Source organism: Chaetodon trifascialis, chromosome 9, assembly GCF_039877785.1.
Source record: "Chaetodon trifascialis isolate fChaTrf1 chromosome 9, fChaTrf1.hap1, whole genome shotgun sequence".
Taxonomy (NCBI): domain Eukaryota; kingdom Metazoa; phylum Chordata; class Actinopteri; order Chaetodontiformes; family Chaetodontidae; genus Chaetodon; species Chaetodon trifascialis.
The window spans coordinates 14,771,446-14,785,425 of record NC_092064.1 but is presented as its reverse complement, the minus strand read 5'-3'; the positions used below and the strand labels follow the sequence as shown (position 1 = coordinate 14,785,425).

General features: G+C 43.8%; 2 protein-coding genes across 2 annotated transcripts in view; one reads left to right on the top strand and one right to left on the bottom strand.

The window, feature by feature from the left end:
• clpb (ClpB family mitochondrial disaggregase) overlaps positions 1–3,347 on the bottom strand; it is a 27,435-nt gene extending 24,088 nt beyond the window's left edge. The window contains exons 1-3 of the mRNA XM_070969956.1: positions 2,693–3,347; positions 2,425–2,476; positions 483–569 (exon numbers count right to left, since the gene is read on the bottom strand). Coding sequence (XP_070826057.1) covers positions 483–569; positions 2,425–2,476; positions 2,693–3,149 — 596 coding nt within the window. The 5' untranslated portion in view covers positions 3,150–3,347. The remainder of the gene's footprint in view (positions 1–482; positions 570–2,424; positions 2,477–2,692) is intronic.
• Positions 2,916–13,980, top strand: part of stard10 (StAR related lipid transfer domain containing 10) — a 17,082-nt gene continuing 6,017 nt past the window's right edge. Inside the window, exon 1 of the mRNA XM_070969957.1 lies at positions 2,916–7,028. Coding sequence (XP_070826058.1) covers positions 6,870–7,028 — 159 coding nt within the window. The 5' untranslated portion in view covers positions 2,916–6,869. The remainder of the gene's footprint in view (positions 7,029–13,980) is intronic.

Here is a 13,980-nt window from a genome sequence, read left to right as displayed (position 1 = left end):
AAGCAAGGAGCGACTGTAAGCCTGAGATTTAAAATAAGCTCATTTTAAACTATTTCCATATTCAAATTTCAATTACGCTTCTCACGGGCGCATGAGGCCCTTAAACAAAAAGTGACCGCACAGCCCCGATGGAGGGGGGAAAAAAAGATCCTGTAAATTGGATTTGGCCCGGCCTTAACCTCGGCCCCTCTCTGTGTTGTGTGTGTTCTGGGGGCCAGGAGGCTAATTTAATTTGTTGGACAGAGAGATGGGGGAACGGGTAAAGACCGTCTGTCAGTCTGAAAGTCGCACTTTGCACTTCTGAAGACCTACTGTAACAACGAGAGCAGGGGCGCGGATGACATATGCTCACGCGCTCACTGGTGCAGACAGCTGTGTGATACACTGCATTACAGTCACGAACGCTCATCAGGGACGGCAACTCAGAACTGCGCAAAGTGTGGTTTGTTCAGTGGGTTTAGTTGACCGCAACACACACAGACCTGTGCTGGCGGTTCATGGCAGCCACCATGAGAGCGGTCCAACCCAGGCGGTGGCGGTGATTTGGGTCGACCCCCTCCTTTAACAGCCTGATGGGAAAAAAGAAACAAAAAGCGACATCAACATCGACTCATACTTGCTCCTTGACCAGGTGATGTCTTTGTGTGTGTGTGTAAGCCAGGTGTGTGTCGATTTTCTGCCCGAGGGTATGACATCAGGTACCAGAGTGGCACAGTCCTTGTAAGTGTGTGCGCGTGTAAGCGATCCGCCTGTCGTCTCGTGTGCTAAGCAGGCAGACAGTGTGTGTGTTTACAGTCAACACGGTGGCCTCTGTCTGCTCTGCACTCAGCTCTGAAGCTCTCTGGCTCTGTTTTCACTGCCTGGTCTGTGTACAAGTGTCAGGGTTTGGGAGGAGAACATGGAGGCTCACCACTACAGCTACATCTGAGCTTTTACTGTGAGCTACAACATCACAGAGACAAAATGCTACTTCACACGCTAGGCTGCAATAAAACTGATATTAACTATTTTTCATGTTTCTAAACACTGAATATAAGTACAAAATATTAACAAAGAGCAGCTTCCATCCCTAAAATCCCAGCATCATTATCAATAGAATCTGTTTTTCATGATAAAGCCTGGATCTTATGACAGCGCATCAACTTCACGCACATCTTCCAACGTTAAAGCGCTTTATAAAAGGTTATAAAAGGTTTCACCGCAGCTGTAGTGCAAATGCTTTTCTAGAGCCTGTGTGAAAATGAGATCCCTATCCTCTCCACCGCCTCTCAGCAGACACACCCTGACACTCTACCACTTCTATAAACTCAAGCCAAGCACTTAACACATCTGTGATCTGATGACTGGCTGTCTGCTAGCGGACCGTCTCGCTGCACTCTCACCTTCACCATCTGCCACGCGGGCACAGGTAACCCAAGCAAGCAAATGGAGACACACGCGGATGAACACATGTACGCTGCTATATTACTAAGCACATTTAAATTCTGGAATATTTTGGGAGTCACAAGCAGAATTTCCATATAAAATTTTAGGATGATGATACTGCGCTTACACACCTGTTCAGGTGGCTCTGGTTGACTGACTGTGAAGGATAATTGTAGAAAACTTCTTTTTTTCTTTTTTCAGTTTAAGGCAGGGGAATATTTCAATTTCTGTGAAAGGCACGCAGCTGAAACTGAGCTCTGAGCGGCCGAGCTTAACATCCACCCTGCAGGACGCCTCCTCTCCACACACGTGTTTACACACAGATGGCGCTCTTCTCCCACCTGGTGGTTAACGGTGGGACTGCAACAACAGGTGACAACTGTGCTGTCATGACTGCACATGATCCTGGCTGTTCTAGAAACTGGCCTCAGCAGATGATCTGTGGCTTGAATAAGGCTGTAACATCTGAGCTATACTAAAGAGCAGAAGATTATGGCTAACTTACAAGAGCTGTGTGCTTACAGGCTGACAGTGACATTAACATAGTGCCTAATTTAACACATTCAAGGAAAATTGTACCATTTATCAATTACAGACTGTAGTACAATAACCAGGAAGGTGTCCAGAAACTGAGCTTTGTCCAAAGCCTCAGTTCAAAACTGCTTGGAGGTATCTGCATCCTCAAACAGTCCATTGCCATCATGACAAGTCGAGGTAGTATTTAATCTTCTCTGACATTATGGTGAGGTTATAAACACACTTAGTAACAGACTCCTTGAATCACGCGGTTCACAATGGAGAGAGCCAAGGATGATCTCCATCTAATGGTCTGTGAAGTACATGCAGAATACAATATGCATGAAATGTGTCAGTGAAATGAATTCATTTAGACTGTATGTGTATATATATATATATATATATATATATATATATATATATATATATATATATAGTGTGTGTGTGTGTGTGTGTGTGTGTGTGTGATGGGGGAGGGGTTACCTGGTAACATCTTGAGAGTTATTGGTCCTTGCTGCCTCCAGTAGAGCATCACCTTGTCATTGTAAAGACAGACACAGATGAGGAAAAACATTACAGAAGAAGAATACAGAAAACTTCAGTACATATTTGGAAATTAGAGACATACCAAAATTGTATTTTAAAGCCTTGTTTGGATTTGGAGTTAGTTGTTATCAATTCACAAGATTTTCCATGCAAAGCAGACAAGGAGTCACACCATGTCAGACAACACAATGTCTGCTAAGTTTACCTTTGTTATCAGAATCTTTCTTCAGGCAAAAGGCCACGGCAGCAGCAGACAGCACGCCGGCAGACGCTACACCTGTCCTGCTGGATCTTCCACCTGTTCCCCGGCCATCACCTCCGCCGCCCTGCCCGCTCTCCTCCCAATACTGGTTGTTGTTGCGCCCTCTGTTGGCCAGAGCCGCCCAGGAGCTGCGGCGGTTCTGCAGGTTGGACAGCCACCTAGGGGCGAGGTGGTGGTACTGCACCGATGGGTTTACACTGGTACCAGCGGTCTCCTCAGCCAAAATTCCCCTTCTCGACACCCGGGAGGTGGACACGATGGGGTTGCGGTTGGTCTCCGCCGGTGTCTCGCGGATGCCCTGGCATGCGGCACCGTTCGCACTGGTCTGGAGCACGCGGCTGCACGGTGACAGGCTACGCGACCTTCGCGCAAACAGCCTGGTGGGAACAGATGATAACATGGCGATAACCTCACCGACAGCGAAGCAGAGGATGAAAGCCTCAGTCTGGCGGTAATTCCGGAGGGTAACAGATTCTCCACAGGCCAAGGACACCACGTTAATCCCGATAATAGCTGTTATACCTCAATTTACAGGCAGCTAATCACAACCTCCGAGACGAAAACAACTGCTTCACCTCATCGTAGCGTGGATGTCGCCAGAATGTCCGGTGCATTCTGGGAAATGTCGTTTAGCTGGAAACCTTGCGTCAGGTCTTACGGCGAGAGAAGTAACTGTTACATACTTCCGCGTTCGCTTATATCAAGTTAAACCGCAGTACACAGGAGTCAGTCAGTGTCTCATATATTTTCGGCAAAGAGGTACACTGATACTGAAAGGACATCGATACATACAGGTTATATTAAAGTCCTGATGATTACTTTTGAAGCGTCTTGCCTAAAATAACCGTCTTATTCCACCATGCCTGCCCTGTATTTGCAGCCCAACAGACAACGATGCGCATCGCGAGTAGTTTATTTACTGTATCCGGACAGAACAGAGTTCTTTTGGTTTTCTGGTCTTTTCGTATACGCATACATTTATTGGCGCAAACTGTTGTTTTGTCAGCGCACTTGTCCTTAAATAGTTAATCATGGCCGCCAGATGGCGTTAAAGCCCAGTTTAATTTGGTGGTTGTGGCTGCGCAGTGGCTTATTACAGACAAATGTCATCTTGTTCATCAAATGTCATATTCAGTTTCGGACACAATATTGAGAATGGCTGGACAAAGTGATTAGCATAATTTAATAATTCCCGGCTGAGATGCAGGAATGGTTCAGAAATCCAATAATTTTAATGACTGACTTTTTCCATTTACACATACTGCTTGTATATGATGAGGTCACCACTAAAGACACAGTGTATTTCATCAAAAACAAACAAACAAAAAATCTCATGATTGAAATGCAATCCGAGCAGAACAGACATGTTGGAGTAGAGCCGAGATGTACTGGGTGTGTATATTGTGTGCTGTCATAGGCTTCTGTGCCTCACCACTACACATGAATCATAAGAGCTCTGCTATCATAAATCCACTGGCACCTTTACCAGCCTTCCCATTTAATATATTCATTCTCACCAACGAACACAGCTCAAGTGACATCAACTTCTTGATATGCTTACGCCCCATTCTAAGCTCCTTATGAACAACAACAACAATGACATTATGTGGCATCTGATATTTGTGTCCTTGTCCTTTTTCATTGCAGACATATTGACATGTCATAGCAGGAAAATCACAAGTGGCACTAATACATTAATTATGACTCTGTTCTGGAAGTCTTTGCAACGCAGTGCAGCACCTAATCATGTGTAAAAGTTCTATTCAGTCTGAGTTTCTGTCAACGTTTTCCTCCTGGGCATGTGTGACCCTGCTGTATTGCCCTCCCTGTTTGGGAACCACAGACTGAACAATTGTCATTTGGGATATTTGGGTTTGATTTTGGGTTTAAAACACAGTTTCAATAACCCAAAAGCTGTGTTGCTCCTGTTCAAAGCAATGAGTAAAGTCCATGTTTGCAGGAGGGATCACACCTAAAGACCTATCTTTGTTTTATAGCTTTACACAAATACTTATGTGATCCTAAGTAGGAAAATATAAGGTGCACTTCAGCTTATTTGGGCCTTCAGACGTCGTGAGTACACCCACAAATCAAATTGAGTGAAGGAGGCCAATAATGGGCTTACACACTCGAGATGAAAGGAGGAAGAGCGATGACAGAAAATGACACGACACACTGAGTAGAAAATAGATGGAGACAGGGAAGCAGAGTGAGGAGATATAAGATACATGGTGACACCTGGAGTAATATTGCATTACAGGTAATTTATCGGACGTTTATTGTTGTCAGCAGCAGTGACTTTGTCCCTTGTTATAACTGACAACTTTAGCAATGAACAAGTCATAAGGAAGTATGAAAGAAAGACGTGTGAAGACAAGCACTTTCCACGTCAGCGAACAGGAGCCAGGCGCGCGCCCGCTGCTCCAGGAACTACTTTACAAAAAGGTGCGCGTGTATGGTGTGATAGCGCGGGTTGCGTTCAATACTGTCGGGGATATATAAACGATCTACAACCATAGTAACAGTACAGGAGATGCTGTATGTTTAAGATGTGGGGAAAATAGCTTTAAATAGAGTTTAAAGTGGCCATGAAGACAACCTTTTTCACAGTTGCTGTGTTTTTCACTTCTTAATTTTACACTACACAACTCTTGTGACAGGAGAGAAAACACAGGCTGAACTCTTCCACAGCTTACCTGTAGTTCCTGAATCATTTTGTTCCCATTAACGAAATAGGTTCAGCAAACGAAACATGAGCTAAAAGCTTACATAAATTAAACCAAATATTTTATTGTTAACAAGCTACATAACAAATATAGTTATCCACTTAGCTTTAAGTTTTATCCACGTTCTGATTTCACATAAATGAATGTGAATACATCAGTTAATCTGTAACTGTACTGTCTGTACTTGGTGTGCAAAAATGCAACAAAGGTTAAGTCTATAAAAAGATGCTAGATGCTAATATTGCCATCTGTTTCTGATTAACATCACTCAGTGAAAGTTATCTGTTCGTTGTCTCAGAAGTAGACAACCCTGGGGATGTGCTTATCAAAACGTTGCTGCATACTAGTAATTCCACTGAGTACCTTCAGAAATGTTCACAATGAGTGAGTCAAAACAGCTAGGACCTAAAACAATGTGGAGCATTTTATCTTGGTAAGTAAAAGAGCCAAGACCGCATTACAACCAGTTTCTACCATGGTTTAAGATGCAGGTTGCATTGCATCTTTTCAATATAGGCTATTTCAGACTTTTAAATAAGCTACGATTAACTACAGTACTTAAAGTGGTTATATGTTGTATTATTTATGACAAGTTTGCATTTCGAGCAGAATGACGGACAGAAGTTAAACGGACAAAATGTCTTGAGGAAGATCTTTACGAGGCGCACCTAAAGGCAGCACAGGGAGGTGTTTCCACTGTACCCGTAGCTGCATTGCCTGCCTGGTTTCTCCTCCTCTCTCCCCCTCCACCTCCTCCTCTTCCTCTTATTTCTCATCGCCTCTCCTCTACCACCTGCCACAGCGGCGACGCAGCGATGGAGAGCAGCTTTACACTAATGTAAGCCCACGGAAGAAGACCACAATCGAGAAAGAGAAAGAGAGACAGACGGATGAAAGGGTGGGAGACAGAGAGAGAGAAAGAAAAGCAGAGTGGCGAGCGGAAACACAAACATATGGTTTGTCTGAAGAGCGGCTGTTTCTGAGGACTGGAGGACCGGGCAGAAACTTATTCAACCACCGCGATCCGCCAAGAGGCACGTTTGGTTCATCCATCGCATTTTTTTTGGACACTTCTTTGCGTTATCCCCGCGTTGCTGCGTCTCACACCTCGTTTGATTAGTTTGTGCGGGTTGGATTGCGGCTGTTATACCATCCCGTTGAACGCGCGCGCGCGCACACACGCACGCGGATCATCACAAGACGCGGTGCAGCCTACAAAAGCTTCTTGCACGCAGGAAATTGAATTAGACAAGTTATCCCCACAGAAGAGGCTCTCGGCTTCCCTTCATTCACCCCCCGGCTCAACGTGTCTCCTCCGGGCCCACTAGGAGTCTCCAAGACACCCCCCCCCATCCCACACCCACCTCCCCCTTCTCTCTCCCCAGTAACAAGCCATGTCTGGACAGACTGTGACCATCCCGGACGACCGGGCGTTTGCCAGCTTCAAGGCGGAGTGTCTGTGCGAGGAGGGCTGGATGATGAACTACAACAAGCGGGGCATCACAGTGTGGAGCCAGGGTCTGGAGGAGGGGAAGTCCGTCCACAAAATTAAGGTGAGCCATGCTTTACCCCACCGAATATGTTAGAATACAACAAACTATGCATTTGATCACTTTCTATGGAGTGCCAGAGCCCTAAGAAACCCTCACAGGTATAATAAAAAGTGGAAACCCTGCTCTGCTGTACAGTCAGGGAAGCGCTTTATCTAAATTCCCGTATGATTGAAACTGCTGACATGCTTTAACCACTGCTCTGTGCTGCATGGGAGTTGCAGAGGCTTCTCCAGCCCGCTAACAGCTTGTTATATGACAAAGAAAATGCATTATAATTGGAAGTATATAGATAACACAGCATATGTTGTGCTCTGTAAGCGTGCAAATAAATGGATTTAAAAAGAATAGACCCACCGTGGTGGCAACAGTGCAGCTGTAAAGTCTGCAGTGGATAACTGTTAGTGAACGCATCCCGTGTTGGAGGCACTCTTCATAAATGGGTACAGGTCGGGTTGTGAATTTATGCACACTGAAAGAAATCCCCTGAACTCAAGAGAAGTGAGAGCAAGAGTCAGCCTCAGGAGGCAGGTTTAATTCTCCAGAGATACCATATTCCTCTGCCAGTGAAACTATTTTCAAGTCTCTACCCAGGGGATATGAGGTAGAGTGGCGTGTAATGTGTCAGCTCGCTCTGTTGACTTCTGTGGAGTTTGCATTCATTTAACACGCAGGGAAGCGAGCAAAAGGATGCATTGAAAGGGACAATAGCACAGTAGGCCTGAAAGGCGTAGTCAATTAGCTGATGAGTCAAATGAATCGATGAGTTCAGTTATAAAATGAAATCTTTTATTCAGTGGTTACAGCTTTTGAAATGTGAGGATTTGCTGCTTTTCTCTGTTTTGTATTGTTCTGAATTGATTTATGAGTTTTGTGCAGGTTTAAGACATTATAATATGTCCTGATAACTTGTCATTTGTGGTTATTTTTAGGTATTAGCTGAATGATTAACCAGCCCTAGATCTGCGTTAGTGTACAGTCTGACATGAAGAACACAAGGTGCAGTGGGTGGAAATGTAATATTGTGGTTCCTGATCGTTGTTTAGATAAGGTAATGGTGTGACAGACACGTGAAAGCACTTCATCAGTAAACTTTGTTATCTAGTCAAATAGCCGTCATGGCAGTTGGCCTCAGGTGTTAGATGTTCGTCTTTGGAGTCGGTGTGGATTTGTCATGGGGACAGCGATGCCACTTCCAGCCACAGAGAAACTGCAGCATCCCATCTTACACATTATGTTTGACCACAGTCATTAATAATGCTTTGTTACTGTTCTGGGACAGAGACCCAGAGGATACACAAATTCAGACTCTGCTCTCACAGCACATTTGTGGCAAAAAACGCAGTTATCTCCTGAATAGGAATAGATCGTTATGGAAGTAGCTTGAATATGCACACGTTTAGATAGTAGATAGAAGTGAAACCTTTTCAGTTATAAAGTTAAGAAGATCATTAATTTTTGGATGAATTCCTAGAAATACGTGCCTACTTACAGTACACTCATACACATAGGCCTTACAGACATACTTGAATCAATGCTGAAAGATTTTCATCTGAACAATGTGGACAGTGTGACTCTAACCACGGATTTGATTAAATTTAGCAGCAATTGGGACCTATAACTCCTGGAGAGTGTTCAAATTGATCAAGAAATTAGAAAAAGATATTGTTATATCATCGTTATACTTGCAGTTCACTTAGCCAGCACACACTCCAGCCTCCTCTCAGCCTCTAACTTGACTGACTGGCAATTTAGTGCTGAACTGGCTCAAAAGTCGCCACTTTCACTGTAAGAGAGATTTGGCTCCACCGCTCATGACCATTTTGGGAAGGTTGCTTCCACATTTTCAACCTTTTCAGTACTCACTCCTCTGACCTGACAGCTGATTACTGTCACTTACTCTGAGATACACTTTCCTCTCATATATAGAGATAGAAATTAAACACACTCTGTGTAAATGTGTGTGTTTGTGCTTTCCTGATGGTGTATCCGGGTCTGAGGAGCGTGAGCAAGCTACCAGGTGTTTGCTTTGTTAAATAAAGTGGTGTGTGTGTGTGTGTGTGTGTGTGTGTGTGCACACGCTCGCGCGCGTGTGTGTGTGCATGCGTGTGCGTGTGTGCGTACATGGGTGTGTGTCTGTGTGCATAAGGGTAGCCAGAACAGCAGAGGGCTTTTCCCAGCCCCCTCTATCTTCTATCTTTGTACCTGTGAGGCCATTTCTCTCTGTGCGTGTGTGTGTGTATGTGTGTGCGCACGCTTGTGTATGTGTGTAGTGAACAGGCCAGTCAGGATTGTGTAAATCAGCCTCATTTGCCTGTGTGATTCCTCAGGGTATGTCCTGTTTGTGCTGAAGGAGAGGTGTATCACGTCTGCATCAGCAGGGATAAAAGTGCGTGTGTGCACGAGTGTGTGTGTGTGTGTGTGTCATGCTTGTTCATACAGGACAGGTGCGCTTCCTCACAACAGCTCTGCAAACAGAAGTAGAAAATGCACTCACACACACACATTTGGAGTTAGGGAGGGGTTCCTATGTACAACTGGCACTTTATCTTTATGTAAATATGACAGTTAGAGGAGCTTGATGTTGCACGGTCACTCTCTGCCTGTCCAGTCAATCTATGACTTTAACTGAAGTTCTGTGTAAATACGATAGTTGATATGCGTCATGCTCATAGGTGTGTGTGCATATGAGGGTAGGGGAACTCAGCGATGCCACAGATACAGCCCATCTATTTATAGCTGAAAATAAAGGCATGCATCTTTGCTGATGCATGTGGAATGATTAATGCGAGTGTTGAGACATAACGCTGTCTTCCTGTTTCACTTTCTCCTCTTTACCGTAGCATTAATGGCAGTCAAGAGAAAGTGATACGTCCAGAACAGAGAGTGAGAGAGGGAACAGACTGGCAATCATCATTATCATTAGCGGCCTAATCATCATCAGCCTCATTATCATCCTAATCATCGCTACCGCCATATTCATCAACAATGACTTTTGCATCACGGTAGAATCACAGCTGTAATCACACCAACCATCATCGTCATCATCGTCATCATTGTCATCATCATCATCATCATCATCATCATCATATTGTTTGACAGCACATGACTCCTCATACAATGTGTGTGTGTTAGTGTGTAGGTGGTTTTGTTTACTTTAATAGTTTGACAGTTTGTCAGACAGCTGCCAGCTCGTGCACCCACCCACGCACACACACACACACACACACACACACACACACACACACACACACACACACACACACACTGTAATATAATATATAATATACACAATATGTGTAATGTGTATATATATATGTACTGGGGACTTCTGGGTTTGCCTTCTCCCCTGCTGACACACAGGGAAATCCAGCTCTGAATGTCACACACACACACACACACACACACACACACACACACACACACACACACACACACACACACCCCTCTATGTCTCTCATTTTTTTTTCTTCAAATAATTGTCTTCCACAATCATGTATCAGCGCTCAGAGGAGCGGATGATGAGAGCTGACAGGTTGGATGGAAGGAAGACAGTGGCATGGAGAGAACAAGTGTGGGTGTGACAGGGAATAGGGGAGATCTGGGTGGAGTGAGTTTGATGTGCGGGGGTCAGAGGTTGGTTTCTGAGTGGACAGCGAGCACGACGTGAGCCTGGACCAGACACACACTCACACACACACACACACACACACACACTCACACACACACACACACACACACACACACACACACACACACACACACACACACACACACACACACACACACACACACACCTTTTGTTTGTGTACTGACTCGTCCACCTTTTTGTCTCCCTCTGTCTCTGGTTTGCCTTCCTGAACTCTCTTTCACCCGCCTCCCTCTATCTCCTTCTCCTTGCTTCATCTGTTGACTTCACTGAATTAGAGCGTAATAGAATTACGCACACGTGTGCTTCGCTGGCTGTATGTCTTCATTCTGCACTGGACGTCTGCGGCTCCCTGCAGTTCTCTTCTTTCGCCTTTTCATTTGCTTTTCCTTCTTCCTCCTACTCCTGTTACAGTTTGCCTGTGGATACAACACATCCATTATTCTCTCTGGTCTTCACTGACCCACGCAGCCTCAGCCAATCTGTCTGCACGCACACACACTTTCGCAAAGACACACACGCAGATATCAAATAGGAGACCTTATTAATACTGATGTCATTATTTGCTTATGGTTGCCTTCTGTAGATATAACACGTTTAACACCTACTAACATGGCTTTGACACAGTTAATGTTTACTTTATTTTGAAAATCCCATCATACTTTAAACAGTACAGTGTTGTAGTTCCAGTTTGGAGAATTTATATCGAAGAGTCAGGAACAAGCCATCAATTTCCTTCACTCCCATCATGCACTGGGGGTGTATGGCTGTCAACCTGCAGCCATACACCCATTCTGTACCTCACAAACGTTCTCTTATTATAATAACAGAACATTTGTAAAGGTTTTACTTTTACTACTGTTTCTAATTGACTGGCATTACGTTCAGGCGGAGCAGTATCAGATGACTCTCAACTACTAATCACATTTAAACAGTCAATTAGCTCGTCTCCAGCCGCCTCGTGTTCTTGTTTCTTATTCTCGGCGCTGGAAACTTAACTCCCAGCCTTTCTTTGATTAAAAGTAGTTCTCCCACAATGTGAAAATACTCCTTTACAAGAAAAAGATTGAAGTGTTATAGAAGTATTAACAGCAAAATACACATAAAAGTACTCTACTTTATGGGGTTATCCACATATTCATGTGGTTGGTCAAGATCCAGCTATTTTTAATGGCTCCATACACTCAGAGACCATTTAATAGGTGCACCTGTTCAGTCTAATATAACTGAATACAACAGCTCAGACCTCAGTTATAAAACATATAATTCAGTCAGCGCCTGGGTTAACAAGAAGTGAACATTATAGATATCATAAAAACAACTTCATGGCTGAGCTCTATTGGATTGTGCAGGTGTACCTAACAAAGGCAATGAGTATATTTATACTGTTTTACTATTTGATCATTTATAGATTTACAGATACATAAAGATGCATCAAATGGAAATACTCAAAGTCCAAGGAAAAGGCAAAATTGTACTTAAGTTGTACTAAATGTACTTAGTTCCTTTCCACCAGTTCTTATTAATGATATTGTACTTGCAGTGGCACCTCTTTCCTTGTACTTTATCTCCATTATCTCCTAAACATCAGTTATATGTGTGATTTGTTGGCCTTTTACACCAAATGCAACTCAACACTCTTTGTTGCTGCAAGTGTTACTTTAAAAACGATGTGACACTCAGACACTGTATGCAGCATCACATGCTTTTTATTTGGCCTGTGTGACTTGCTGCCCTGAGCCACATGCACACGTTCTGGTGTGAACGGCCTGCTCTCTGCATCCATCCTACATTGTCTTGTTCTCAGCAAGGGTCCTGTGTGTGAGGGATGTCATTTCAATTTACCGTTTTCCATTTTCTTTGTTTCGCAGTGTGGCTGCTTGCGAGGCCCTGTGAGATTGTGGCTATGTCTTAGGGCTATTTGAATAAATTGATTTAAACAGCAGTGGTGCAGCAACAAGTGAGCATAGCTCTCACATCCACTGCACACAGGGACAGTTTGTACATGTCCACTTTGGATTCAGAGGTTGTAAAATAACATTTCTCGAGCAAGTGGGTTGGAAGCCAAAATGGGACGTGGAGAGTTATAATGATATCTGGTCCCAGGACAATTACCTTTGCTTAATTAGCCTGAAACAGTTTTCAGAAATGGTGACTATTTGTGAGTTAAACATCCTCGCTTCCCACCTTCACCTTGTTTTTTCTGCCATTGTTTGTCATTTCCAGTGACATTAAGAAATTGTTTCATGATCCTTTTTTTCTTTACTGAAATGAGTATTTGATATTGAAATTCTTAAAGTTGGTAGTTGCTAGTTGTTTTTGATCATCACTTTTCAGTAGCTGCTGTTATTAGGGCTGGGAGGAGGACTCCCATTGAAACAGCTGTCCTGCCAAATGTGGAGTGAAGTTGGTGATCATTTTCTTAAACGATGCCCTTGGGGGAACAAAGGAAAGAAGATGGTGCACATTGAGCTTTAAACCCTCTTGGCTGATTTGTAATGGGAGTTAAAACCATCTGGGACAGACAACCCCCCTCTGTCCATTTCCTTCTCATTTACTCTTCTTGTCTTGCTCTTTCTCTGTATTTGTCTTGGCCTCTCACTTGCTTTAAGTGTCTCTTTGTGTCTCCTCCATTGCGCTGGCCTTCTTTGTTGTTGTTATTATGAACACTAAATCCTCCTGACAATTGTAACTGTAGTAACAGTTTTACTCCAGGGCTGCCTCTCTTTACATGGGGTGTACATATAGTGCAGCAGAAATAGGTTGGAGTCCCTATGGTTTTATTAATAAGCTGTGGCACATCTACACCAAACCTCTTCCAAATCAACAAGTATGGATGTATGAACAATTTATTTCTTTTATGATTTATCACTGTAACTTATCTCAGGGTTGCTTTAAGTAGATTTGAGGTTTCAAAATGCTATTTTTAGCATAAAAGAAGTCCATCTCATTTCTAGTTTTTACATATCCCCCTCCTGCCCCGTCACTCGCAGACCGTTTGACACACCGTGTGTCTGTGTGTGTCCTGCACTGATCGTGTTGTTTTCCATTTATCAGCTCAGGTCTAGTAATGAGTCATCTGTGGTCAGTGGCCTGTCTCTTCATTCTCTTCTAATTTTCTCTTTCTCTGTCTCACACACACGCACGCATGCACGCACACACACACACACACACACACACACACACACACACACACACACACACAGTCTGCGCTCTGACACTGACACTCTCTGACCATCTGATGTCTAATCTTTTACTCATCAGTTGCCATATTTGCGTGTGTCTGTGCATGTATTCATGCGTGTG